This window comes from Hermetia illucens, chromosome 4 (assembly GCF_905115235.1).
Source record: "Hermetia illucens chromosome 4, iHerIll2.2.curated.20191125, whole genome shotgun sequence".
In the NCBI taxonomy this organism is placed as follows: domain Eukaryota; kingdom Metazoa; phylum Arthropoda; class Insecta; order Diptera; family Stratiomyidae; genus Hermetia; species Hermetia illucens.
The window spans coordinates 126784828-126812438 of NC_051852.1; the positions used below are offsets into that span (position 1 = coordinate 126784828).

At 43.1% G+C, this 27611-nt stretch overlaps 2 protein-coding genes across 5 annotated transcripts in view; one reads left to right on the top strand and one right to left on the bottom strand.

The window, feature by feature from the left end:
• LOC119654241 (alcohol dehydrogenase 1-like) lies at positions 1–26290 on the top strand. Of its 4 annotated transcripts, XM_038059479.1 has the most exons (5): positions 18687–18777; positions 18812–19021; positions 25068–25295; positions 25730–25903; positions 25964–26290. In XM_038059479.1, the coding sequence occupies exons 2-5, from the start codon at positions 18923–18925 to the stop codon at positions 26240–26242; spliced, it is 780 nt and encodes a 259-aa protein (XP_037915407.1). In that variant the 5' UTR covers positions 18687–18777; positions 18812–18922; the 3' UTR covers positions 26243–26290. The 4 variants fall into 4 exon arrangements, with proteins under 4 accessions (XP_037915409.1, XP_037915408.1, XP_037915406.1 ...); XM_038059481.1 differs by lacking the exons at positions 18687–18777; positions 18812–19021; positions 25068–25295; positions 25730–25903; positions 25964–26290 and adding exons at positions 1–430; positions 9434–9661; positions 10166–10339; positions 10401–10734; XM_038059480.1 differs by lacking the exons at positions 18687–18777; positions 18812–19021 and adding an exon at positions 7–430.
• LOC119654067 (cytoplasmic dynein 2 intermediate chain 1) overlaps positions 1–27611 on the bottom strand; it is an 80628-nt gene that overhangs the window by 47012 nt on the left and 6005 nt on the right. The gene's annotated exons all lie outside the window — the stretch shown is intronic.

The window sequence follows — 27611 nt, forward strand, 5'->3', positions numbered from 1 at the left end:
AACGGTGGGATTACATTACTAGAGTAGGTGAACAGTGACTACTGAATGTGCTTATCAGTGCAATGACAGTGGCTTTGCTCATTTAATCTGATTACGGACCCTTTAATTATAGTTTTATTGACTTTGCATTTTTGCTTGCCATTATTTCGAAATCTGGTTGCATAATCGACGATTATTTCGTTATATACTAACGACTTAATATTTGTTATCTAACGGAATACTAATAAAAAGATAGTATTTTCCAAGCCCAATTTATTTTTGCCGAGCATTTTGAAGAAGTTGTGAAATGTTTTAAGCTGCGTGTACAGTTTGAAAAATAAAATCAACGAGAATGGTTGTAGACATTACTGGATTAAAAGCTGCTATATGTGGGGGATTTGGAGGAATCGGTCAGGCAATTTGTAAGGTGCTACTGGAACAAGGTGTACTGGTATGTATTTGTAGCCCATATACATGGGATCCTTTTTGATTTCAATTCAAGAGTCACTTTGAAATGGTGAATTTAATCTGACTCTCCGTTAGTTCTTGAAGAATTTTGAATTATTTAAAAGTGGATTTTGCTCGTAGGGTCAACATTGAGCTTTTGTTTATTATGTGTTATTAGTAGTATTAATGGCCACGATTTGGTACGCGGCGGATCACAAACCCAATGAAATCTCTTTATTTACAATGCTGCCCAATTTCACCTTTACCTCTGTGCAACGAGTACTGAGTATTTGATTACTGAAATAGCAAGTAAAGAAAGACGCGAACGAGTTTTTCGCAATCTAAAACTGAAAAAGGTGTAGCAGGCTTCGTTCTCAGAATCTAAATCAAACTTCTAAAAATGCATCCATCGCAATATCTGTTCGAATAAAGGTATTATATTAACAGTATATTACTATAGAGATTTCCCTTCAAGATTATCAACATATAGTAATATATGTCATAATGTAGGGTACGATTCTGAGAAGTTTGGTGGATACCTGACAATTAATAACAAAATTATAGTAATTCGCAGTTGTATTTTTCTAGTTAACTTACTGCATCCTAAAATATCTTAAAATGTTATTATTGGATTAAGATGAATATGCTAATGTGTAGCACTATATGCCCATATATACGATTAGTGTATTTTTGGTAACTATAAAATACTGGGTGATATTTCTTTACTGCTATGTTTTAAGAGACTGCATCTGTAGTAAATTTTCAAGTAGAGGAGTGATACATCCTAAATGGTACTGGAATACCTATTCAACTTTATCTAACCATACACTATACGCCCAATCGAGGGCAGAATCTTTGGGCGAAAATAAGGATGGTATTGATGGAGAAGGTGTAGTTTGCAGACGGCAGCCACAATTCAATGCCGGTTGAATTCATTAAGACATGAGAAATGTGGTTCGTTTCGATATTGATATCGCCTTTCTATTAGATTCTTGTCTGTAGTGTCAGGATCAATTGATGGTGATCCCTTCCAGAAAGCTTGGGAGACCCTTTAAGTGATTTATACGGCGAGAAGTGTTTATAAAGCTCGCCCACTTGCATCTAGTTCAATCATTTTGACTATTTGCTGAATTACAGGCGGATATACATATACATAAGGCGTCGGTGCAGCAGATAGTTTAGATGGGTGGGGGTTGGGTGAAATAGAAAATAGTTAAATTATCTAGCCCAATATAGGTGACTTCTTCACTTTGAAGCGTAGAGCTAGATCTGAGGATGAAGCTTTAAGCCTTGTTATTTATAGCAAGGTACCTCATAGTAATAATATATATATGGTTGCTATTCACCCTTGGTGGGGTACAACCTCTCTCCATTTACGTGTGACCAAGCACTCAACAGCTTCTATACTATTTTATTTGATCTTCTTCTTTGTTATGTCGCCTCCTCTCCTAAGTGCTTACGTTCTTACCCGGTCTGGTTCATAATTGAAATGCACAAAAAACTACGTCAGAAACACACTGCAAGGAAGAAGTTCCTGTTTTCTAGAACCTATGCTCACTAAATATTTTTTTCAAATCTCTACGTTTCTTGCCCAAATCCTTAATACGTAAGTCCAGAAACGAACATTTGACCAGTGTTGAAAACTCACTAAAGCGCGGAAACTTCAAACCTTTGTGTTGTCACATTCGTAATTCCCGCTGTACTGCCCAGTTATCCTCTCCGTCCATTAAATTCTCTGGCTCCTTAGCTAACTTCCCCCAATTATCTTGTGATTTACTCTACCGCTACTTTTCCTCAGTCTATGTTACCCCTCTTTCCTCCGAATCCCTCTCGATAGTGTATGTGGCCTGCTCCGCATCGCCTACCATTCCCCTTCTGGCCCCTCTCCTTATCGAATACCTCATTGCAAACTGATGCCAATATCGAACCTGGCTACGATGGTCTTCCAAACTTCTTTTTGCTCAAAGCTGGCAAGTCCACCTCTCTTCGCCTATCTCTTATTTTCAGCAAAAGCCTCGAAGAGAATTATTTTCTCGGCTTGTGGAAAGAGGCTCTCATCATCCCTATACATAAAAGTGGCGATTGTACGCTTGTCGAGAATTACCGTCCCATTTCCCTCCTCTCCTCCTGTTCCAAAATCCTGGAAAGATATGTTAGCGACTGGTTGTCCGTCCACTTTGGCCACCACATAGTGAAAGACCAAGACAGCTGTGTTAAGAGTAGGTCCACTGCCTTCAACCTGCTTGACTTTACCAACTTTGTCGCCAAATGTCTAAATTCACTGCAAGAAATACATACCATTTATACTGATTTCGCTAAAGCCTTCGACATTGTAAATCACAAGATACTTCTTTCCAAACTCTCGTCTCTACGCTTTCCCATGCCGCTTGTTTTATGGCTTGTCTCGCACCTTTTCAATCGATCCTGACGTGTCTCTTTTGACGGTTGCACTTTCCGGCCCTTCTCCCCATCCTCTGCCGTTCCACAGGGATCTATTCTGGGCCCTTTGTAATTTTTATTTTTTATTAACAACCTTCGTTGCCTATGGGCTATGTTTCCCTTCAAGCTAACCTAGACACTCTAGTTCGTTGCAGCTTGACTAATGGTTTAATGCTAAATGTCAGAAAGTGTCTATGTGCTACTCCCTAACATCCTCACCCACTTTTTTCTCCTACTCTCTTAACGGGCATTCCTTATCCTGCTTAAATTCCACTCAAGACCTCGGAGTCACGCACCCATTGCCTGGAAGTCACCAATTGAGCAGCAAATTTTGCAGGCTTTATACTTCGCTTCTCCTCTCATTTTGACTCCATCCAACCCTCCTTAGCTCTCTTCAATTCCTTCGTGAGGAATACCCACGAGTACTGTTCCGTGATCTGGTCACCCTTCCGTAATTGTGATTGTCTTGTCCTTTAAAATGTGCAACGTAAATTCACCCGTTCCCGCTTCCTGAAGAAAAGCTTCCCTGGTGTGGACTATCCCACTCGCCTCCGCTTTCTGAATCTTCCCTTCCTATAATAGCGTAGATCCTATCTGGATCTATGCACATTTTTAAACTTTTCTCGGGTCTGATGGACTGCTAACGACATCACCTGCCTTGCGTCTTATATTACACGTAACGCAGACATTTTTATTGTGCCCTTTGCAGCGCTCGAAGTCTACTTCCATTCACTGATTCCTAGGCTTTGCCGAAATTACAACCCACAATAGCTTGGTCCTTTTAACTTCTCTACTTTAAGTAGTTTTAAGCATAGGATAAGATCCTTCTCCAGAGGACAATAAATTATTGGGGTTTACTCTGTTTGTTGTTCGTTAAATAAATAAATAATAAATAAACACCTACGCGCCGTCGTTAACGGTTACTTGAAATGTCCTTCAGCTACCTCCGTGACTTTCCGAGACGCTTGCACTCATCCTCTACTGTTCCGCGCAAAGTGCCCTTGGGCGACCCACTAGTCGGCCATCCTGTGAGAGTGGATTTCACTGCATAGCGTAGCCAGAAATGTAATTGTCGTCCCACTTTCGTCCTCCGATCACAGTGCGTATGAGTGTCAGGTCTGTGCGCCCGACCAAGTTATTCGTTTGAGATAGTTTCAGGCCAGCGTGTTCGAATGATACGTGGCAGAAAAGTATTGACGAAACTTGGAGCTTTTGAGTAACAGTGGAGTTCACTTTCCATGTGCTACTCCCATATAACAACAGATAAAAAACACAAGCACAGAACAATCTCAACTTGATCTTGGTGCTGATGACCCGATGACCCGATGACCCGATGACCCGATGACCCATCAAACTGAGAACCTTGGTTTTGTTGGTGTTCATTTTCAGTCCAAGTCCTCTTGTCTTTCTTTCTAAATCCCGAGCCATTTGGCCAAGGTCCATGACCCGATGAGATCGCTTTTCTCATCATCAGCATAGTCGAGGTGTTTGGGGAAAGATGTCATCTTCCATTGAATTCTCCACGTCCTCTGGACAAGGCGACATGAAAAAGGCCGATGACAAGAAGAAATAATATCAGTCACAGGATGCAACACTGCCGGATTCTGCTTTGGATTTCAAAATCTGAGATTTTACCTTGGTGCATTGCCTGATATTTTACACCATCATATGTTGCTCTGATAATAGCTATTAGTTTCTCTGGAAAGTTGCTTTAGAGCACTCGAGATATACTCCCTGTTCACGCTATCGAAACTTCTCCAAATTGATGAAAGCGAAGATCTAAATTCCGCGCACCGTTCTAGAATGATCGGTAGGTTGTGGATGTGATCAATGCAGGAGGATCCACAGTGTAAACCAGCCTACTCTCTGTCAATCGGGCTTTCGATGTGTCTCAGGATGACTTTAACTGTTATCTTTGCCATGGCGAGTATTGAGATTCTGGCGAGTATTCCCTTCTCCCACTCTCTGGGAAAGGTCTCGGGTATCCAGGATTTCCAAACGAGTGGAAGATCTGCGAAGCCCATCGTTTGAGTGCATTGATGGCCAAGGTGGTTTCTCTTCTGTTTGGGGGAATAGTTCATGTTTCCATGTTATGGCGACTAACCATTTCAGGATGATCTGGCCCGAAAAGTCTATAAGGGTAATATCTATGGTAGAAAAAGAAGAGGAGGCAGACTCTGTCTTAGATGGAACGGTGGCTTAGGCCAGGACGCCTAGCAGCTTTTAGGGATATCGAATTGGTGGACCTTGACGCAAAATCGGGATGTCTGGAGTTCCTTATTAAGGCAGGCCTAGATCTAGATAGCGGTTGTTGCGCTATTGATGATGATGAAGATGATGAACCATTTCATCTAAAAGAGGCGAAACTTCACGGGTTGTGATACGGTTAAGAATCGTAGTGAAGTGTGCCTTCCAGGAGTCGACCGTTAACGTCTCTGACGGGATCATTGGAAGACGACTAAGCACATGCAAGCTCCTTCGGTATTCACTTCTGAAATTGTTGCGATCTGCGCAGCTTGTGTTCCTCTGACCAGCGCAATAATAAACTCTCTTTTGCCATGGGGCCCATCGCGTTGAATTTCTCGGAATTTTGCATGATATCGGAGTTTGAGCGCGCTTGCTAAAAAGCGAATTACTAGTCGAGCTGGGGAACCTCGAGGTTGAAATTATCCTACATCTGGCGAGAAAATTTTGTCAAAACACTTGGTAAAGGCGAGTTGTTCGGTAGCTGGAGCATGAATACTGGGATGTTGGAAGAAACCTCTATTGGGTTATATGAAACAATGGGAGGTGTTATAGGAGACTGTGTTTCAAAGTGAATACCACTCAGAGCAGGGTCTATGGGAGATCTGCGAATTGGGAGAAGGCTTTGGGATTGGAGGGAATTGGTAAAGCTCGTTGGACGTCAATTATGCTTTTAATTCGGCCAATTGGCCTCGATTAAGAGTGAAATTGGATGCCTCTGGTTATTTCCTTGGTCAATGGAGAGTTACCTATAGGAGAGGCTTGCTGATTTAAATGCGTGAAACATCATCCTTTTCAAGTCTACCCAACTACTGGCCTATGTTGACAATATTGACATTATGGGAAGAATAACCTGAGATGTAAAATCTATCTACATCCAGATGGAGTGGGGGACGATTGGCACAGGATCTTGAGCTGCATATTAATCAGGCAGGACGAAGTACATAGTGTTAGCACCAAAAACGAAAGAACCAACAACATTAAATGGCACTGACCAAACGAGAACAATAAAGATAGAAGACTACAACTTTGAGACCGTTAATAATTTCTCCTATCTAGTGTCGAGAATCGCAACCGATAACAATTACGGTTACGAAATCCGCGCACGGTTGTTGGCATCCAACAGAATCTATTTCAGTTTACGAAAACTGTTTCACTCGAAACGTCTAACGTCATAGTGTCAAAGCTCTTACTGTATAAGGAAATTATCTTACCAGTCCTCATGTATTCCTCAGTGATATGGGTTCGCGGCCTTTCAAGCGGGTTCGAGAGAAAGATTCTTCGCAAAATTTTCGGCATGAGGATGGACGACTTCGTAGTCTATATAATGATGAAACGAACGATATCATGATTTGATTATGGACAAAATCCGGCCAAATAGGTTGCGGTAGGCGGGTCATTTAATCCGCATGGGTTAGGATGTTCCAGGCAGGGCACTATCTATGGTAGAAAAAGAAGAAGCAGTAGACCCTGACTAAAATGGAGCGGTGGTGTGGGCCAGGACACCAGACAGGGATATCGAATTGGTGGACCTCCTCGTTGTAAAGCTGGGATGTCTGGAGTTCTGTACTAAGGGAGGCCTAGAACAGATACCAGTTGTTGCACTGTTGATGATGATTCACCATTTATGAGTCATTTATTATTTTTCAAATTGTCACAATCTCGGCAGATGCCGGATTTTATCTAATACTAGCACGAAATGCCAAGCATTTAGGTTAGGACGATCCTACCTATTTAAAAACTAAAGGGTCGCTGGTGGTGGTGTCTGGTGGGAGAATCCGTCGAGAACTCCCCGGATCATCGAGCACGTACGCAGAATGGTGTACTTGTGCATGGTTTCAATCAGACTGTGTGAAAGTCCCAGGACATCAAGGGAAGCCGTGAGGGGTTTAGGTGCAATACCTGTAGCTGACAATATTATGGGAACTACAACTACCCGTTCGAGACGCCAAATTTCTTTGATTCCCCGAGCGATTGACACATAGTTCATCTTCTTCTCCATTTTCGTTCCAGAGATTGCAACATTAATAATATATACGGGGCGACTCGTCTTGCCACCTAACACCACGTCAGACTTGTTGTGCAGAATGTGGCGATCAGTTCGAACTTACCGGTCCCAATAACATATATGCTGTAAGCAGAATTATCAAGTACTGCTTGCAGCTCATATCGGTAAACCGAACGTGTTTCCGTGATCAGCCCATGCTTGTACGCAAGGTTTTGATGAATCACTTTACATACATCATTACGCCTGTTGGTGTACTGCACCGGTGCCATAACAGAGCAGCCAGAAATGAGATGGTCCAATGTCTCTAAAGCCGAATCATACATTCTGCACTTCGTTCTCTACCCGTTCTTTCATTATGAGTTTTTTTATAAGCTCGGCTGGCGACCACGCCATCCTGAATGGAACACATCAATCCGTCCGTCTTAACAAAGGACTCCCCAGCACATAGCCATCTGTTCGACAAATGCAAATCGACAAATGGCTGCCAAAGACAATTCACGTGTTTACTATGCGTTACCTTTAACTTTCATTCATCGATCCGCTAATGGTCTGACTTGGCCCCACCCAGAGGATTGAAAGATCGATTCTTCAAATTAAGTGGAATCAACCCACAGTCTGCCTTACAGATATGCAGGGACTCGCCCACTCTTTGTTGTAAAAATAAACGCGTAGCGAGCCGATTTAGCGATAATGCTGTGCCGCCACGTCAACCACATCCCTGCGTCCTATGTCACGAGGCAGGTTCATCTGCTCCGCGGTAGAGTTTAGATGATGCATTCGGAATTTGGACATAGCTCCGTATCCGTCTTCGCCCACGGCAATATTCCGAGTGCATATGCACACACTTAGCATGATTCTGAAACCATACCTCCTAGCATCATTCAGTAGCCATGAAGGGGGTTCAGTGACCCCTGGAAGATGCCCTTTTATATGCGGATGGGTTCTGAGGTATTGGAACTCTCAGATGAACGCACTGATAAGGTGATATGTCACCCTTCCATGATTGTCGCGGTACTCTTTTGATATAGCAATTCAAGAGGTTTCTTAGGTCGTTAGTTGCTAGTTCTACAACTACCGAGTCGATAATGAGTTGCTCTTCGCAACCTCTTGACCCTGCTCAGTAGCCCTTCTGCTCATCGAACAGAATGCTATTAGTCTCGAGGTGCGCATTAACCTTTCGACTAATAATGGACATTATAATGTAATTAGTCTTGTGTCCGCGGGGTACTGCACCGTATCCTTTTTTGGGGCGAGGCAGGTAACTCCCGCAGTGAAGAAGGGTGGAAATTCCTCCGGCCGATTAATGAACTGATTTAGGCTATGTACTAGCCGACTGAAGAACAGAAGAATTTTTGGCTCCGTAGCCTACATAACGATGAAATCTATGAGTGATACCATTACCGCCAGGTTGTGGATAATAGGCACAATTGGTTACGGTGGGCGGGTCACTTAATCCGTATGTATAAGGATGAACCAGCCCAGAAAGTCTATAAGGGTCAGAAGATCTATAGAAGAGAAAGAAGATGAAGCAGACCCTCCCTGAGATGGAGCGATGGTGAAGGTCAGCAAAACAGCTTTTATGAATATGGAATTGGTGGACCTCGGTGCAAAACTGGTATGTCTGGAGTTTCTTATTAAGGCAGGCCTAGATCGGATACCGGTTGTTGCGCCGTTGGTGATGATGACTAGTCGACTGTGTTGCTGGTAAATTTCTTATAACAGAGATTCCGCTGTTTATGGTTCGGTAACTTCTTCGGTAACATCAGCAAAATTCATGCTCGGCATAGCGACATGGTGGGTGTATTCGACGGGCGGTTAACCCCCAAAGTCCACCCCAATATTGCCTCGTTTCCGTCACCGTAAACTGTACTGTCTATTATAGTTATTAATCAAATATAATCAAAAGATGGGTGTGCCAGTGGTTAAATGGTACAGGTGACATTAGGTAAGACTTAGATTCAATCGACGGACCTATAATGTTGAGGATCGTAGTGTTTCGCTTACCAAGAATATACTATAGGTCTACTGGGCATACGGACCTCAATTTTGATATCCCGTCTTACTAACTGGTGGGAAAGACATTTTTTTTGGAAATCGTAATACAAGTAAGGTCTGAAAAGCATCCTGATTGCTGCATGGACATCCATTGCGATCAACTACAAGAAAGCCAAGTGCTAATGAGCAGGTGTAAGGTAACCTTTTCCAGGTATCGCTAGTGCCAACTTTTCCCGAAGACCGGAAGAAAAATTAAATATTTCGACCAATTACTTTGCTCCTGCATCTCCATAGTTATTCATCAATATTATATTATTGCAGTGCTTGGCGGTTTTGGATTTGAAGGAGGACAAAGATTCCTTAGAAGCCTGGAGAAAATCATATCCTACACAGAAAATATTTTTCAACTACATCGATGTTGCCGAAAAGTCCGTTGTTGAAGAGTCTATGCGAGCAGCAAAGGAAAAAATGGGAGGATTGGATATATTCATGAATTCCAGTGGTATATTGAACGAGATTAATCCTGAGCTATGTATTCAAGTTAATTTGGTGAGTAACTGTAGGTAAATAAGTTCCAATCAATTTCAGCTGAAATATGAAGGATGTTTGTTAGCCAGTGATTTAACAAAAGAAAAAGATTTGAATTGGCTGAACATTTTTATTGAAAATTGCATAACTACCATATCTCGGGAATCAGTTGTCCCTTCCATCAATGTGTCATCTTTTGAAGATGATAGATAGGTAATCTTTCGAAGGAGAGGAAATACTGAAGAAGGAGGCTAGGGCCATAGAGAGGAGTGGGCCAGTGTGAAAATTATGCCCAAAAATCGGACCGGGGTGAAAATTATATCGGTCTGGGTTAAAAATTATGCCCAGCCTCTGATAAAATTCCGGGCCCGTACGAATCCCTTTTTTCACAACTCTCTCGTTAGACTTGAAGCGGACAATTAGTTCCCGAAATATAGTATTTTGCCAACATTTTCTTTCTTTCTTCTGTCAACGTTAATGGCGACAGAAGCTAATCTAATATTTTACAATTCTTTTTCATTTTAGTTGGGAACAATTTACACCTCCCTCACAGCAGTGAATCTAATGGGCAAGCATAAAGGCGGCAACGGAGGAATTGTTATTAACGTAACTTCAGTCTTAGGCCTAGAACCTTCTCATCCTATTGCAGTGTATACAGCTTCCAAACATGGTGGCATTGGTTTCACAAGGTCGATTTCGGTGAGTCAAAAGTTCTTTCTGGGGGTGTTGATAGAAACTACAATATTGTCTTTGATTTCAGCACGAATTTCACTACAACAAAACAGGACTAGCCTTTATAGCAGTTTGTCCAGGACTTACAAATACCAAGCTTGTTCAAAATCCTCAGAATGCAGCAACTTTTGACTATGTTGAGGGTGAAATGGCTAAGATTTTGACGGCGAAAACACAGGAAGCTGATATTTGTGGGGAAAACATTGTGAAGGCCATGCGGACGGGTAAAACTGGATCAATTTGGATTTGTGATCTCGGAACGTTGAGGGAGATTGAAATGCCGGTGCATTGGACTCTCCAGTTCTAGAAGGTCTAGATCTAGAACTCTATCGAATGATCATTTAATAAAAAAGATAATGCATGCATTACAATCAACTTTTCAGGGGATTAACACTGGTGAGGCAATAGAGCTTCAATTCAAATGGAATACTAATGTAATAGAGTAGTCCTGTAAGCAATAGTTAGAGAAAAGAAATTCCTTATGTGTCGTCACTGAAGCATTTGTGTAAAATAACGACGGTTCCCAATACCAACTGAAAACATGGGCGAGAACCAGGAAATGAAAAGAAAAGCTCTTTGTTAAGATTTTAGCTGCCAGCCGATACCTCCATGATTATAGGGAAATCTGGTTGCTATTTGGGGCCATGGTACAAAGTGGTATATTGGGTGGGAGTTAAAAAAACTGACAAAGAGTAAAAATAGAAAAAAAATTTATATAGCCGAAAACACGTCTCTTCAAGATTTCTTTTGCAGCATTGTGAAAAGGGTAATGTAGTACCAGATAATCATCGGTGAAGGTCGGATACGAACACCAACTCCGCCATGCCTCAGTCGACGCGGCAGGACGGGCCCCGGTCCTGTCGAGAAATGGTGCAAGGATTCTTGACGCATGGATGGCGTCAGGACGTAAGCAAGTTAGTCCGCACACAACGAACAAAACAAATACGTGTCTGCACGTTAAATGTTGGTACCTTAACGGGAAAGACCGAGGAACGCCCAAGAGCCCTTCGGAAAAGGCGCATTGATATCTGCGCTCTGCAAGAAACCCGATGGTTTGGTGCCAAAAGTTGCGGCATTGAACGCGAACGCGGTAAAAATGGCTATAAACTTCTCTATTTTGGTGGCCCACACACCCAATATGATGTTGGCATTGCCATCTCAGAGGGTTTTCGTGATGCCATTAAAGAAGTCGAACGATTTGATGATCGGCTGATGAAGCTCACCATTATATCAGCTGATCGCACTATTCACTTCTTCACCGCATACGCACCACAGACAGATCGACCTGATGCCGAGAAAGGTGCCTTCTGGCAACTTCACGTTGAAAAAACTTGTCACGTGCCTGCTGACGATTATATTATCATTGCCGGTGACCTTAATGGTCATGTGGGTCAAAAAGCAGACGGTAACAGGTGCCATGGGGGAAAGGGGTCGGAGCGCGCAATGAGGGTGGGGAGCGTATAATCGATTTTGCGGACAATCATGACCTTGTACTTATGAATACATGGTTCACCAAACGATTGTCTCATCTTCCTACATTTTATAGTGGGAACAGTAAAACGCAAATCGACTATATTCTCATAAGACGCCAACATTTTACCACCGTTACTAATTGCAAAGTCGTTCCCTATGAGAGTCGGCCGTTGATTGCCGTCCTGCGAATTAAGCCACCGCTAAAACAGCGTGAGGAACACACTGGCCCGCCGCGCATCAAGTGGTGGCGATTTCGTGAGAAGAAAAAAGAAATGATCTCACGCACACGATTACCGACCATTACGATTGTGGAAGAATCGTCGAATCAAATGAAAGACACGATCCACAAAGCGGCCTCTGCAACCTTCGGAGTCACCAAGCCGGGTAAGCGGTACATCAACCAAGATACTTGGTTTTGTAATGATGATGTTGAAATCAAGGTCCGCGAAAAGAAACGGCTCTACCACAAATTACTCGACAATAAAACGCTGGCTAATTGGCAAATTTATAAGAACGCCAACCGGGAAGCAAAGAAAGCAGTCGCTGTCAACCGAGCGGACTAAATCTTTACGATAAACTGGACACTCGCGATGGTGAGAGAGATCTGTATCGATTTGCTAAAAGCCGTAACGAACGTACAAAGGATATCGAACACTGAAGTCGAGGAGGCAATAAAACGAATGAAATCAGGGAAAGCCACTGGACCTGACGACATAGCATCTGAGCATTGGATCTAGAGAAAGCGTTTGACCGTGTGCGACAGGAACTCATCTGGTATGCTTTACGACAACACTTAGTGCCAGAAAAACCCGTGCCCTAGGTTCAATTGCCCTACCTCGATCCGAAAAGGAAAGTGCGAAGTATGGCGGCTGTATCAAAACCGCTTCGTGTCTCTGTTGGGTTTCATCAAGGAAGTGCCCTCTCACCACTCCTCTTTGTTCTTGTTATGGACACCGTCACACGAGACATCCAACGTCCAGCGCCCTACACACAACTTTATGCAGATGATGTTTTCCTAGCGTCTAATAGCAAAAATGATCTCTTGGACAAGATGGTCCAAAAATGGAATGATCGCCTCATGCAACACGGTCTCAGATTGAGTGATCTGCCCAGAACTGAGTGATTTAATTACCTCGGATCAGCGCTGTCAGCCAATGGAGAACTGCGTTATGAAATTGCTTCACGCATTAACGCAACCTGCATGAAGTGGCGTTTCACAACTGGTGTTCTTTGTGATCGACTTATCAACGAACGTCTCAAATCTAAAATTTACTGCAATGTCCTCCGTCCTGTCGCCCTCTATGGTTCTGAGTGTTGGCCGACTATAAAAGACAATGAACGGCATCTTGCGGGGATGGCGACGAAAATGTTGCGTTGGACTAGTGGCGTGACACATTCGAAATGAGGATATCCGCGATCGTTATGGGGTAGCATCGATCGCGGAAAAATTGTCAGAGAGGCGTCTTTGATGGTATGGTCACGTAATTCGTGCTAAAGAGAGTTCACTTGCCAAAATTGGTCAGAACATCGAAGTCTATGGTAAACGATCAAAAGGCAGGCTGAAACAACGGTGGCTTGATACGCTGGATGGGGATTTAAAACCATCGAGATTGCATCCAGATCAGGCATTCGATAGAGCCAAATGGCGAAACCGATCATGACGAGCTGACCCCGCTTGTGAATGGGACAAAGGCTGAAGAAAAAGAAGAAGAAGAAGGTCGGATACAAACACCACTTCAGAAACGATCACCTGATGCTGGCTTGCCTTCACTTACGAGTGGATACTCATGGGATCAGGGCCCATTCAAGAGTGCAGCAGGGGCTGTAACATCCAAAGAGGCCTCGGGATGCATATAGCCAATTACACTGGAATTCTCGCAAAACAATGCCTGTATGGAAAAGGTAGGCGGTAGGCAAGTTCAGTATGCTCCAGTGTTTCTGTTTCGGAAAGAAATCCAGAGAAAATTGCTAAAGGTTGATCTGGCCATAAGCTCAACGGGAGCTTATTCAACTGTCCTTGCTAGAACTGAAAAGAAAAGGCTTCTTCGGAAATGTGCGTTATTTGTGAAGCATTTGTTGTTTGCAACCTTTCTCCAGAAAAAGGTCAGTGAAGTTGTAAAGAATGAAATGATGAAACTGGAAAAACTCCTGACCCCCATTTCTTTTTAAAGGGTGACAAACACCAACAGAAGACAAACGAAAAGCAGAAATAGCTGCACTTCCCGCTGAAAACACCGCGGTGCGACAATTGGACGGCAGATAGTCGGTTGAAGAGCGAACTGGGAAAAAGCGGAAAATGGAAGACACGTCTAAAAGAGATTTCATTCAGGCAGCCCCGAAGTTAAAAGAGGAAGGCTAAGAAGGACAAGTGAGAACAACATGCTACTCCGTTAGAAAACTGTATGCCTAAATTTAAGGTGAATACGATGGTATAAGCACTTATGTAAAAGGCAAGGAAATGATAGAAGGCTAGGTCGTCAGCTCCACTCTCTGAGTCAATGGAATGCAAGACCTTTGTGAAAGTCTTCAGCGAGACCTGCTATAAGAGTCCGAAGAAGGTGGAGTAAAAGTGCCTTTCATACGGAAAACGAAGGAGGCATTGTGTTCGTTGAATTGGGTGCGAATATAACAAACAAGAGTACTTTTTCGGTTGTGTGTGTTGTTTTTCCGGCTTATTTTATAATGAATAAAAAAAAGACAAATTTTATTTTTTAAGGCCGAATATTGAATTTTTTTATTCCTCATATACCGGTCGAGGACCAGTGGTCCAGCTTATCCTTAAATACCTAAATCCAGACCTTAATTGCTAGTTAATTTATTAAGGTCTGGATTTAGGTATTTAAGGACAAGCTGGACCATAAGCGGCTCAAACAAAAACTCATTGAAGAAGAAGACAACTGGTCCTCGAAATCCCGGTATATGAGGATTAAAAAACACATTATTCGGCATTAAAAAATAAAATTTGTCTTTTAAAGGTTTTGCGTAAAACAAAACAATTCATGCAAAAGGGGGTGTACATTTTTTCACTAAATATGGTATCAAATGAAAGGTCCCAATTAGTACTTTCCGAAACCGGTGTTAGTTTTGACATTTGTTGGAAAGATGGGGAGTGCGGGGGGTCGAAATTGGTAATCTCTTTAACGGACCCATTCACAGAAACTACCCAACCGAAAAACTTGAAAAAAATCGGGGGGCTGCCACTATATGCCCGATATCCTTTCAAATAGAGTTAATAATAGGATATTACTATAATTCTTAGTAATCAGTTGCGAAACCCCCTGAAGTTCATCCTGGCACCAGGAAATTTCACAGTAATGTAGGAACATGGAACATGGAAGTTTGGTGGGAATTGCACTATTGTTAACAAAGTTATAATACGTCAAATTTTTCGCTTCTTTGCAAATTCAAGACTTTGAATGTCAATCTCACTGGTGGATATTTTCACAAAATATATATTACGTGCTACGTACTAATGGGAAAAATGCACTCAAATGTATTTATAAAAGGAAGCGTCCAGTTTCCGGTTTCCCGACTTGTTCTTATTCATTTTAGACAAGAGTATGTTCTGCAAAGCGATGATGGTGCTACTGGGAGATAAGGTTCTAGATTCTAGTTGAGAGTCTAAGTGCTCCCTCGAAGTCTAAGGCTTTCATTATTTCATAGAAAACGTCGAAAAGGTCACCAAGTGTGATTGTCCAAACAATGCCTGGATAAATATCACCTTTCCGAATTCTCGAAGCTGATTATTGGCTGTGGTTGAAGTTGCCGAGCAATACGCGAGGAAACTTCCAAATGTGGGTAACCCCCACTAAACTTTACAGGTGCTTCGACTGTAGACACTCGTCTACAATTTTCCGGGAATCTGACAGGAGGACCCCATGCAAAGAAAGTCTTCTGAGAGCGGTGCATATACTGCGGCCATGGAACGATATCTAAGCTTCAGGGCTGGAAAGGCAGGGCTAGAACGCATCTAACATGAGCCGCATCCTACAGATTAGTATGCACTGGAGTGCAACAGCCCATGGGTTGCTAGCATAGTTCACTGCGGTGGTAAAAGCCGATCTAACGTTATTCCCCGAACAGTATTGGAACCCGACCTAACTTCATAGCATCTCAATTTATTGGATACCGTTGCCATCTGACATCTGGGTTCGGAACGGCATCTGATTTTGGGTTTTGGGTCAGCGGATAGCTTTTCTGGATTTAGTGTTTAGGAATAAAGTTTTTCAGCATTTATTCAACATCGAATGAAACTATTTCGAGCGCGCAGTTATGGGCACGGGGAGGTGGACCTAGTTGTGGGTGACTTGAATGCCAGCGCACTTGAAAGGGCGCATGCCTCACCCAGACTTCAGAAGGAGTAGTTTTGAATACTGGATCCGCGCCAACATTCCGGCACTTAAGCACTTAACGTAATCTTCTCGTCGATAAAATGGTGACAATTTCTGGAATGCTTCTCAGCAAGTGACTATTAACGCAAGGCGTTCGGAGTAGTTTCTTCCATTACTCGGCGTGTGCCAGTCGCCCCGCCTCCCCCTTCCACCAGCGAAGGTAAATATTGAGATATTTGTCTACGCTTTTGGACGGGCAGAGTCGCGTTGCAGGGCACTTTGGCTGCATTTGGCGCTATCATGAATTCGAAGATGAATCTGATAACGCCGGTCTGTGTATTTTTCATGCCCCGAAGGCCACCAGTGGCAACCCTTTGAAAGGAGTAACATAAGTGCCGTTTGGGGTAACTTTTAAACTCCCGGGAGGAGGCCAGCACCACAATGACAGATTGCAGATCGCCGCAACGGCAGAACCTATTCTAGGTGGAGGTAATTGGCGATTGGTGGGCACTTACGTGTAAACTTATCATCTAGAAAATCGTCGCTCTATGGAAACTCGGCTCACTTAAAGCCGTAAATATCTCGTACGGGGGGATGACAAAAGATTCACCACAAAAGAGTTTGAAGAGGCAATCCTATCTATGAAACACAAGAAAGCGCCAGGTTCTGATATTATTAGTATCAGTATCTTGGCTCAGGTATGTAAACTGTTTCGGTTAGATCTACTGCGTGGCGCATTCAATACTTGCCTGCAGGAAAGCATTTTTCGCTGCCACTGGAACGTGGCCAGGCTTGCGCTGATCAACAAAGGAAAAGAAGACTCTAAGCTGCCGTCTGCAAACCCGTAACTTTGTATGCTTGACATGGCGGTGAATGTGGTTGCAAACGTTCCATGAGGAGTAGATTCGCTGAAGAGATATGAGCTGCCGTGGACTTATCCCCAAGTCAGTTCGGTTCTAGAGCGAGGTCATTAACGCAGTTCATTAAGCTGAGGCACGCAGTCGCCGGCCTCCTCGGATAATACTCCGAGTGGCGTTTGATTCCGTAAAACAAACAAATGCGTTAGGTACACTACAAAGTTCATTTCAAGCACCGATCTATCTCTTGTGAATATTTAAGTATTATCAGAGGGACCGGTGCCTGCCTTATGAATCGCTAGAGGGCAAGAAGAGGATGGAGATTACGTCGCAGGTAGCACAGGGATCCATGTCAGCACCGGATCACCGGACAGCTTTCTACAATGGGCTACTAAGACTCGACACGCCACCACGCTCGTAAGTGGATTTGCTGGAAAAAAACCGAAGTTGTCATTTTGATCCAAGTGTGTCCAATTCAACGGCCTGCTGGCGCTGTACGGTACTGACCACATATTCCATATTACGAAGATATGCGCTAGTTGAAATGAAAGATCGAGGCAATGCAGGATGTGCTGAGCGGAAGGCCATATCAGCAAGGACTGCAGAGCTATTATTGCTTATTGCACAAAGGGAGGGAGAGTGTAGACCTTCGCCACATTGGGGGCAGAAGCAGATGCGCGAAATGCAGGAGAGCTCCCAACACAAACCGCTGATGGCACAAATCAACTTCAAACATTGCCTTCAGAACGAAGGTGAATGGAGTTTACATCTACAGCTGTTATGCTCCACCCAGTGCTACACTCGTCGAAGATAAACAAATGCTGAGCACTCTGGTTTTGGATGTAAGAGGATGTTGGCCGATAATCATAGTAAGTGATTTTGATGCGTGAGCTCTTTAATGGAGCACCCGAATAACAAATCTGATAGGACGCCTTCTGCAGCATTCGTGGAACTAGAAGTGGTACTCGGGAATGTTGGTACCTCATACACTTTCAGAGGAAGTGGACTGGGGTCTATACTGGACCTGAGAGCTAGCTGACTCGCTTGGCAAGTCAGAGAGGACTATGCTCACAGTGACCACCTGACAATCTGCTCGAAAATCAAAGTGAATCGAGCTTGCTAGTGTCCGAGATTATCGTTACTAACTGTTGATGCACATGGTCAGGAATCAAGAACGGGGTGGTTGACGCAGAATGAGTTTGTGAAAACTATGTAAGCAGTGAAACACTCAATAAATTCTTAAGATATCATCTGTCTTATCTTTCAAGAATGAAACATTTGCGAACCACTTACCTAGACATTACTAATTCTACTCCTCTGAAAACTGATTATATTGTGACAATAGTAAAGAAAGAATGGGAGATAAAATGTTTCAACTTGAACTGGAAAGAACAAGCACATCAGTAAACCTTTCTTTGTTTATTAAATGGCAAACTATAAATTTTAAGGGTGTTGTCTCAAAAGGAAGACCATATTTCATTGTTTAGTATAGTAGCGATGAGTAGCCTTTTAGTGAAACTATAAATGTTGCAACGGTGGGATTACATTATCGGAGTATCTGGACAGTGACGACTTCATATGCTTATCAACGTAATGGCAGTGGATCTGCTCATTTGAATTTGATTATGAAGCCTTTAATTACAGTTTAATAGTCTTTGCAGTTTCACTTGGCATTATTTCTAAGTCTTGTTGCATTAAGTCCGGCTATTTCGCTGCATATTAACCACTTAATATTTATTATTCATCGGAATACTAATAAAAAGATTGTATCTCCCAAGTCTATCTTATCTTTTCTGAGCAATTAGAAGCGTTAGAGCAAATTCGTGAGAAGTTTTAGGTTTTTGTGGGATTTCGCAGTGCGTACAGTTTGAAAAATAAAATCAACGAGAATGGTTGTAGATATTACTGGATTAAAAGCTGCTATATCTGGGGGATTTGGAGGAATCGGTCAGGCAATTTGTAAGGAGCTGCTGGAGCAAGGTATACTGGTATGTATTTGTAGCCGTTAAGCATGGGGAGCCTTTTTATTCGAATTGAAGAGTAATTGTGAATTGGTGAATTTTATCTCTGGTGCTTCTTGAAGAACTTGCTAATCAGTTCATATATGTATGTAGTTGCTCTTTACACCATTACATAATAACAACATTTGCTCTCTTAGTAAAATTAGCTCTTTCTTTGCTAAATGTTGGGAGTAAAAGTGGACTTTGTCGGCCGGGTAAACATTGAACTTATGTTTATTATGTGAAACTATGTGTTGGTACTTGAATTGTATTAGGAGTTAAAGTCATTTGTGGGTTTTTTTAAAGCTTAAAATTTGAAGTCGATCGGAATAAAATTGACTGACATATGATCGTTGAAAGAGAAGAGTCCGTACGGCAAACGACCTGACATTGAAAATTTAAACGCGATTTTCTACCAATGTTGTGTTTGAAACCGGTGACAAAATTAGGTGGAAACTACTGAACCGATCTCATTAAAACTTTACAGACTTATTCAATACATTTTGAATCTTTTTCGATAAAAAATGGGAGTTATACAGCCCAAAAACGACCGTTTTTTAGTGAATAATCAAACCATTAATTTTGACTGACTGCCATTCTGTCAAATGGAATTTCAAACATAATGGTGAAACATTTTTCATTAAAAAAACGAACGTTCAATATATGCGCTTAAGATAATGTAATTATCGCTCAAATAATTTTCGAAGTTTTCTTTACAAAAATTCGAGAAGTTTACCTATTTTTTGCGCAACGAATGGGGCTAACCCTAACTCCTTAATGGCCACTGTCTGGAACGCGGTCAATTACAAACCTAGAGTTATTATATCTCTGTAGCAGCGATGCAACCAGCTGCTGCCTGTACTTCTACACGACCAGTACTGATTACTGATATAGCAAGTAAAGGAGGCTGGAAACCAGTTTTTCACAATCCAAAACTGAAAATGATAAGCTGGATCACTTGTTCACAGATCTCACGCTTGATGACCGCACTCCCAGCCAGATACTTCGAGAAATGAAGCAGCTGGATGTGGACAAGGTTAGAATTGAGCTCTTGAAGTCGTTGTCACTTCAGCGACTGTTGGAGGGCGGCGGTTCCCTAGAGGTGCTGCCCGCAACAAAATCCATGAGGTGCACATGCGCTCTGTGGTCGCGGAGATGTTGTGCGAGGCCACCGATGTGGCGGAATTAAGGGGGCAAGTGGCCGCACTTACGGTCAATGTGGTCATACTGACGGCGGGAATGAATGCTCTGGATTCGAGAGAACGGTCGCGTAAAAGAAGCGTTTGGGTAGCCACTTGCCGCTTTCCGCTTTCCGCATCGAGACATGTGCTGGTACCATCACAGGTTTGCGGAGCGGGTTGAACTCGCTTGGGAATGTGGTGACGTCTATTCGTCTATCTATATGCCTTACACTGTCTGACTCCTACCCAATTATCTGATAGACCCAACAAGCTTTTCCCTCAGTAACTGAAATTAGCGACAACAAACTTCACGCCAACAGCCAAGTTGGCGTGAGTCTTGCCTGGCGTAGGACCTTTTCGTAGTGCTTCATTTTGACTGCTATCAGTGTCTCCATATTAGACGCGGCCTTCCTTGTCAGTATGGCCTGCTGCTGGATATACAGCATAGGTCCTTGATAAACCTCACAATATCACTTAGGTCGTCAGTCAAAAAATTCAATTTGGTTACCCGGCCCTCTTTCTATCGTTACCACCAAATCATTACCGAGCGTAATCTGTGCGACTATTAAACATGACCTCGAGCATTGCTGATTCCCCAATCTTCTCGAAGATGCGTCCTTTACTACCCCAGAAACTGGCCGTTGCGTGGATAGAATTTGAACAGCTACGTAAGCAGGATATATGCAGACCGTTCCATAGCAGTTGGTCATCGCAACACCATCAGCTCTCAAAGCCCAACATTGAATGTCGAACTTGTGGTGATTATAGACGCTTAAATAAGGACTGTGACTCCTACCACTCATCCAAGATTTTGCTCCTTATTTTGCAAACTGTCGTGTTTTCTCGACCTTAGATCTCAACAGGGCCTAGCATCAAATCACTGTAGCTCCCGAAGATATTTCAAAAACAGCGGTTTGTACACTTTTCGGATTCTTAGAGTTCAGAAGGATGACTTTCGACCTGTGCAATTTGGTGCAAACCTTCCTTTGGGTTTCTTCACAAAACGGTTGAACTCTGTTCAACGGAACGCCTATGGTCGTGAATCACTAGCCGCATATCTGAGCATAAAGTACTTGCGTTGTTCCCTTGAAGGAAAGACGTTAACCGTGTTCACGGACCCGTAATCCTCAAACTTTTGTCTTAAGACAGAAGCTTGACAAAGCGTCCCCTAGCCAATTTCGGCACTTGGCGTACACCGTCAGTTCACATCGGACATTCAGCATGTATTCGGTAAAGACAACTTAGTCGCTGATGCTTTGTCTTGGATCTTTGAGATCAACATCCCAGCCGCCGTCGATTTTTCGGAAATAGCTGTGGTCTTAAAGAGAGACGCAGTATTGTGGAGACTGCAGTCGAACTGCAAATGCAAATTTAAGGAGTTCCCCATCTTCGCCTCAACTTTTTTATCTACTGCGAGATCTCTGAAAAGTGACCTAGGCCATATATTACGGCCGCTTGCCGCAAGGAAGTGTTTCGCTCGATGCACGTCCTTTCGTACCCCGGACAACAAGCCGGCTAGTCTCCAGCCAATACTTCTGGCCGTCCATGAACAAGGACATACATTTTCGGACCACAGAGTGTATCACATGCTAACGGTGTAAGGTCGCTAGGCATGATAAGAAAGAACTAGGTGTTTTCTCGAAGTCAACAAAGCGTTTCCACTCCATAAACTTGGACATTGTAGGCCCTTTGCGAGATTCACACGATCATTGATTGGTTGCCCTGAGGCAATACGTCTGAAGAACATTAGAGCACAGTCATATGCTGAGGTCTTCTGTCCAGAGTGGAATTCGCACTTCGGTGTTCGACGTAATTATTACAGATAGGGAATGCAATTCGAACTGTCCGCGAGGAGTTTGTTGCCAGCTCTGCTGATATGGTGTATGGGGAGAATCTACGATTACTCGGCGACATGGTTCTCGAGAGAAGTTTGGAGAGGCTGGTTTGGCGCGCCTCCTACGGGAGGCCGGTCTCAGGTGGAAACCGCCTCTTCCATCTCGTCACGCGCAACTGGCGGTCCGCACGCCTGGGGAGCAAAATTGTGTTTTTCATGTGAACTTGTCTTCTTTGAGCCTTACCAGAGGACCATGCTTCCAGAATATGCCCGCCCTCCGCCTGTCTCTCCGAACTTAAATGACTTTCAAAATTTAATACTTTTCTACCAACATAGTTGGTCTAAGGGCCAAGTCAAGTTTCAAGTTATCTGCCGTAGCATCCCAACATCATGCCATTGGTATTACTGAAACCTGGTTGAATGACAGGATCTTAGATTTCGAGTTCCTCGAAAGTTACTCTGTTTTTCGTTGTGGCTGAGACTGCGTTGCCCTTGGCAAGTCAACAACCGGAGTTGCCCTCATCGCTTTTAAGTCCCCCTCTCTATGCCAAAATCATCTTTTCCCCTCCTTCTCTACCTATAATTCTGTCACCGTAGTCATTCCGCCAAAAGCACGCCCCCAGGATATGGTATATTTTCTCTAACTTGCCCCTTTCTCTGTACAAAGATTTCTTCGACAGATTATCAGAAGTCCTAATAGTTTTGTTTCTCTCCTTTTATTTCATTCTCCTAACCTACCTTATTTGGCTATCTCATAGTGACAGGGCAACACGGTTTTGTCAAGCGTAGCTCCACTGCCTCCAACCTTCAACTTTGTCGCTAAATGTCTAAAGGCAGGAAAGGTATACAATCTACACTGCCTGCTAAAGCCTTCGACATTATAAATCACCAGATACTTCTATCTAAACTCTCTTCCCTAAGTGTTCCAATATTAATTGTTTCATGGCTTCCCTCTTACCTTTCCAACCGATCCTACCGTGTATCCTTTGATATCTGTACATCCCGTTCCTTCTCCCCCTCATTCGGCGTTTTATAGAGATCTAATTTGGGCCATTTAATATTTTTATTCTTTATCAACGGCATAGAACCTATCTGGGTTTATGTACATTTTCCAAACTTTCCTCGGGTTTGAAGGAGTGCTCCGCCTCTAACGATATCACCTGCCGTCCTGCGTCTTATAATACACGTAACGCAGACATTTTCAGCGTGTCCATTCTGGAGCTCAAAATCGACTGTAAGGTGGAATCGTTACAAAGAGGCTGAAAAGGCTTTGATCATCATGGATGCGTTTAGCGAAGAGCATTTACAATATCCATTAGTTTGTCAGGGATGCCCCTTCTGCGCAAAGCACACCAGATGCAGTCCTTGTTCACGCCGTCGAAAGCCTCTTTGAAATCGAGAAGAGCAAATGCAACGAAGATTTAAACTCTTCACACTGTTCTGCTGGCGAGCATCTGGAGCGAAAGCTAGCCTTCTTTCTGTCGATCAACCGGGGCCCAAACGCATGAGATCTACATACAGTGCAAGGATCTTGACGAAGTGGCATCCAAAGAAGAAATATGCACTGCGTTGAAATCGCTTCTGAGAGCACGTTTCTTTAAAAATTTGGTTGAAGTACCTCATGTTTGGACATTTCGCGAATGCGTACGGCATTGATCGTTCTAATCGGTCCAGAAGGTGTGGGGAGAAAGGACTTAATGCCAAAGAGTGCAATAGGGACACCAAATACCTATTGTGCGAAGGAAGGGAGGGATAACCGGTACATCGCCGGAAGAGTTAAATGCTCGGAATTCAGGACGACGTTGACTGCAGTGAAAAAATTAGGTATATTCAAATAAACCTCAATCATTGCTTGGTCGCTTAGAACTTACTTGAGCAGACCACTTAGCGCGAGGGGCCGAAGTCTAGTAGAGACTTTTGCCCAGTTGCATTTAGTTTTGGCCAATGAAGGTGATGCAAGCACCCTTCGCAAAGGAGGGTCTGCCATAATCGTAGACTTGACCTTTGTCAGCCCTGCACTGGTACGTGATATCCCTTGGTACGTTAGCAAAGACTACACCAACAGCGCAACACCAGGCATTAATTTTTGAAATGAGGAGAGAGACACTCCAGAGTAGCAGGATACCTAAAGCCGAGAAGGGCATCAGGCTGGTCTGGAAAAGCATTAGACGAAGGAACCTTCTTGGAAGTCTGACTAGGCCAACTATGCATCGCCAAGGCATGTGACATGTCCCAACTATTGGTGGAATAGTGAATTGGTCAGCCTTCGATCAGCTTGCAACCGAGCCAGACGAACGGCACAGGGCGGCAGGTATGAGTGATCAGGGACAAAATGAACATGTTTCCAAGGTGGCCCGCGAAAACCTCGAGCCTGCCATCCAGCGGAGCAAGAGGGAAGGTTTTAATCCGCGGGAGAGCGCCTATAGAATTGTGGTGGGACGGATTTCAGAGATCTCTGAATGTGACGGCAATTCCTGCATTAACCATAGATAAGTTGTTGGAGATCAGCAACAGAATTGAGAGAGACGGAACCCTTAATCTCGACATAAAATCCAGACCGGATATGTTCGAAGCGTGCATGTGCGAGGGGATATTCCCCACAGGATGGAAGCGGCACTGTACAATTAACTGCCAGAATTGAAACCAACTCGTATTTGGGGACAAACCAACATCAACCCAGAAAGATAGTGAAATAATTTTGCCTTGGATCAATTCCTCATCATTGTCTTTTCGAACCCTCGTTGCCAACAGAGTGTCGAAAATCCTGGAATTGTCACTTCCCGAACAGTGGAAGCATGTAAGGTCATCCGATAATTCAGTAGATATTGTGTCAAGAGGGCTACTTCTAAGGAAGCCAAGCCAATCACAAGGAAGCCAAGTGCTGATGGGCATGTCGAAGGTAAATTTTTGCAGGGATCACTAGTACCAACTTTTTTCGATGACCATGGGAAAAAATAAATATTTCGATAACTTTGCTCCTACATCTCCATAGTTATTCATCAATATTATATTATTGCAGTGTCTGACGATATTGGATTTAAAAGAGGCCAGTGATTCCTTGGAAGCCTGGAGGAAAGCATATCCGAAACAAAAAATATTTTTCAACTATATCGATGTTGCTAAAAGGTCTGTTGTTGAAGAGTCTATGCGAGCAGCAAAGGAAAAAATGGGCGGATTGGATATATTCGTGAATTGCAGTGGTATATCGAAAGAGGCTGACCCTGAGCTATGCATTCAAGTTAATTTGGTGAGTAACTGTTAAATAAGTTCAGTTGAAATCTGCAGGATATTTCTAAGTTAGTGATTCAACAAAATGCAAGGATTTGAAGAAAATTCCTTTGTTGCAGAAAAATCTTCGCTGAAAATTACATAACTACTCTATTTCTGGAATCAATTGTCCCTTCCATCAATGTACCATTTTCTGAAGACCATAGTTAGATCTTGTGAAGAAGGGAACACCGACGAAGGAGACTTGAGCCATGGAGAGGAAATTCGGTCCCCGGATGAAAATTATGCTGGGCGAATCCCTTCTTTTGTACAACTCCCTTATACGGATTGAAGCGGACAATTAGTTCCCGAAATATAGTATTTTGTGAAGCAAGGAAATTTCTTTCTTTCTTCTGTCAACGTTATCGACAAGGGAAGCTAATCTAATATTTTCCAATTCTTTCTTATTTTCAGTTGGGAATAATTTATACCTCTCTCACAGCAATCGATCTAATGGGCAAACATAAAGGCGGCAACGGAGGAATTGTGGTTAACGTAGTTTCAGTTTTAGGCTTAGAACCTTGCCATCCTGTTGCAATATATACAGCTTCTAAACATGGTGGCATTGGTTTCACAAGATCGATTTCGGTAAGTCAAAAGTCCTTTTTGGGAGTGTTGTTAAAAATCAGAGTTTTTTTTCAATTTCAGCACGAATTTCACTACGACAAAACAGGAATAGCTTTTATAGCAGCTTGTCCAGGACTTACAAACACCAAGCTTATTGAAGATGCTGAGAATGCAGCAACTTTTGACTACCTTAAGGATGAAATGGTTAGGATTATGAAGGCGAAATCGCAGGAAGCTGATATTTGCGGGAAAAATATTGTGAAGGCCATGCGAACGGGAAAAAATGGATCAATTTGGATTTGTGATCTTGGAACTTTGAGGGAGACTGAAATGCCGGTGCATTGGTCTCTCCAGTTCTAGAATGGCAAATGAATAAAAAGGATGATATTCCAGAACTTTACCGAATGATCATTTAATCATAAAGATAATAAATATTATTCATTATGAAATAACAGTCTAATAAAATTTTGAAGTAATCAATCAACGCAGGTAAGACTATCTCAGACAGGTTTCTCGGAACAGAACTCCGTTGGAATTGAAGAGTATTATAATAGCGCAGCCCTGTAAGTAATAGTTATAGAAAAGATATTCCTTCTATGTCTAGCCTAGTAAAACCTAGGAGAGATAAAAAAAATATGATATTGAAGTATTTTGGAGTGACTTTTCATTCTTGTAAATTAACGGCGATTGAAAAATCCGGCAGATAATATCGGGGAGCATTGGGACACTATCTATAGTACCCTTCTCTTCGCTGTCCGTCAAGTATGCTGCCACGAGTGGCCTGGTTTGATTATGCTTCTAGTTAAGGTTGCATAATTTAGCAAGTCATCATATGACCTACTCGTGGTGTCCGCCTGAGACCGTCTGTGGACGGGCCAAGAGTGTGAAACCCCGTTTGCCAGCTGGCCATGTGTTAGGAGCAAACGGATCTGGCGGGGGGATGAGCCGAAGCAATAGCCCGGGGATCGTTCTCCCTGCACTGGAAAAAGTGCTAACACGATTTTATGCCAAGTTGGAACAGCATACGCCGAGGGTGCGTGGCCAATGGGAAGCTTAGTCTTTAGTATTCGAATTTTGAATATTTTGGAAGCCTTTGGTTTCAAATAAGACCCTTACTACATACGGGTTAGCGAGGGTGGACATTTTTCCCGGACTACTCGTGGGACCGATTCAAACGCATACGATGGAAGAAGTCGTAGTCGTAGTTGAAATCAACAACAGAGACTTCCGGCAGACGGACTGGTCGCTTCTACCTTGGAATCCGCTGTCAGCGAGCTTAGTGGAGCTTAGTGGGAATACCCGAAATTGTACTCCTAACCCGATACCGTCGATACCGGGGGTCTCCTCAAAAGCAAGGGCTGAGAAGAATTTCGGTCGCCGGAAAGCGTCAAAGGAGCGGAAGTCCACTGGAGTGCTGCTCAAGAACCAGTACTAAAAGGAGTATGTATACTCTGAGCAAGATCGCTAATAAGGAGGCTGGTACTGTCAACGAGTTAAATGAAAAGGACTTCGCTAAATATCAGGCGATTGTGGAAGAATATAACCATAAACACCTGGAAAACAAGCAGAAGGTAAAACCCACCCGTCTTTAAACGCAATCGATATCAAAGCATGTTCGAACAAGAACACAGACAGAGCAGAGTGTGGAAGGGCTCGGATACCAAGCAACCTCTGAAAACAGATAAGCAGCAGCAGTCGGCGACGAGCCACGATTTGCCCGTTGGATACA

Coding starts and splice junctions, on each gene's coding strand:
- LOC119654241 (XM_038059481.1), top strand. CDS start 332: ATGGTTGTAGACATTACTGGATTAAAAGCTGCTATATGTGGGGGATTT. Junction 9,662..10,165: donor TATGTATTCAAGTTAATTTG/GTGAGTAACTGT, acceptor TTTTCATTTTAG/TTGGGAACAATTTACACCTC. Junction 10,340..10,400: donor GTTTCACAAGGTCGATTTCG/GTGAGTCAAAAG, acceptor CTTTGATTTCAG/CACGAATTTCACTACAACAA.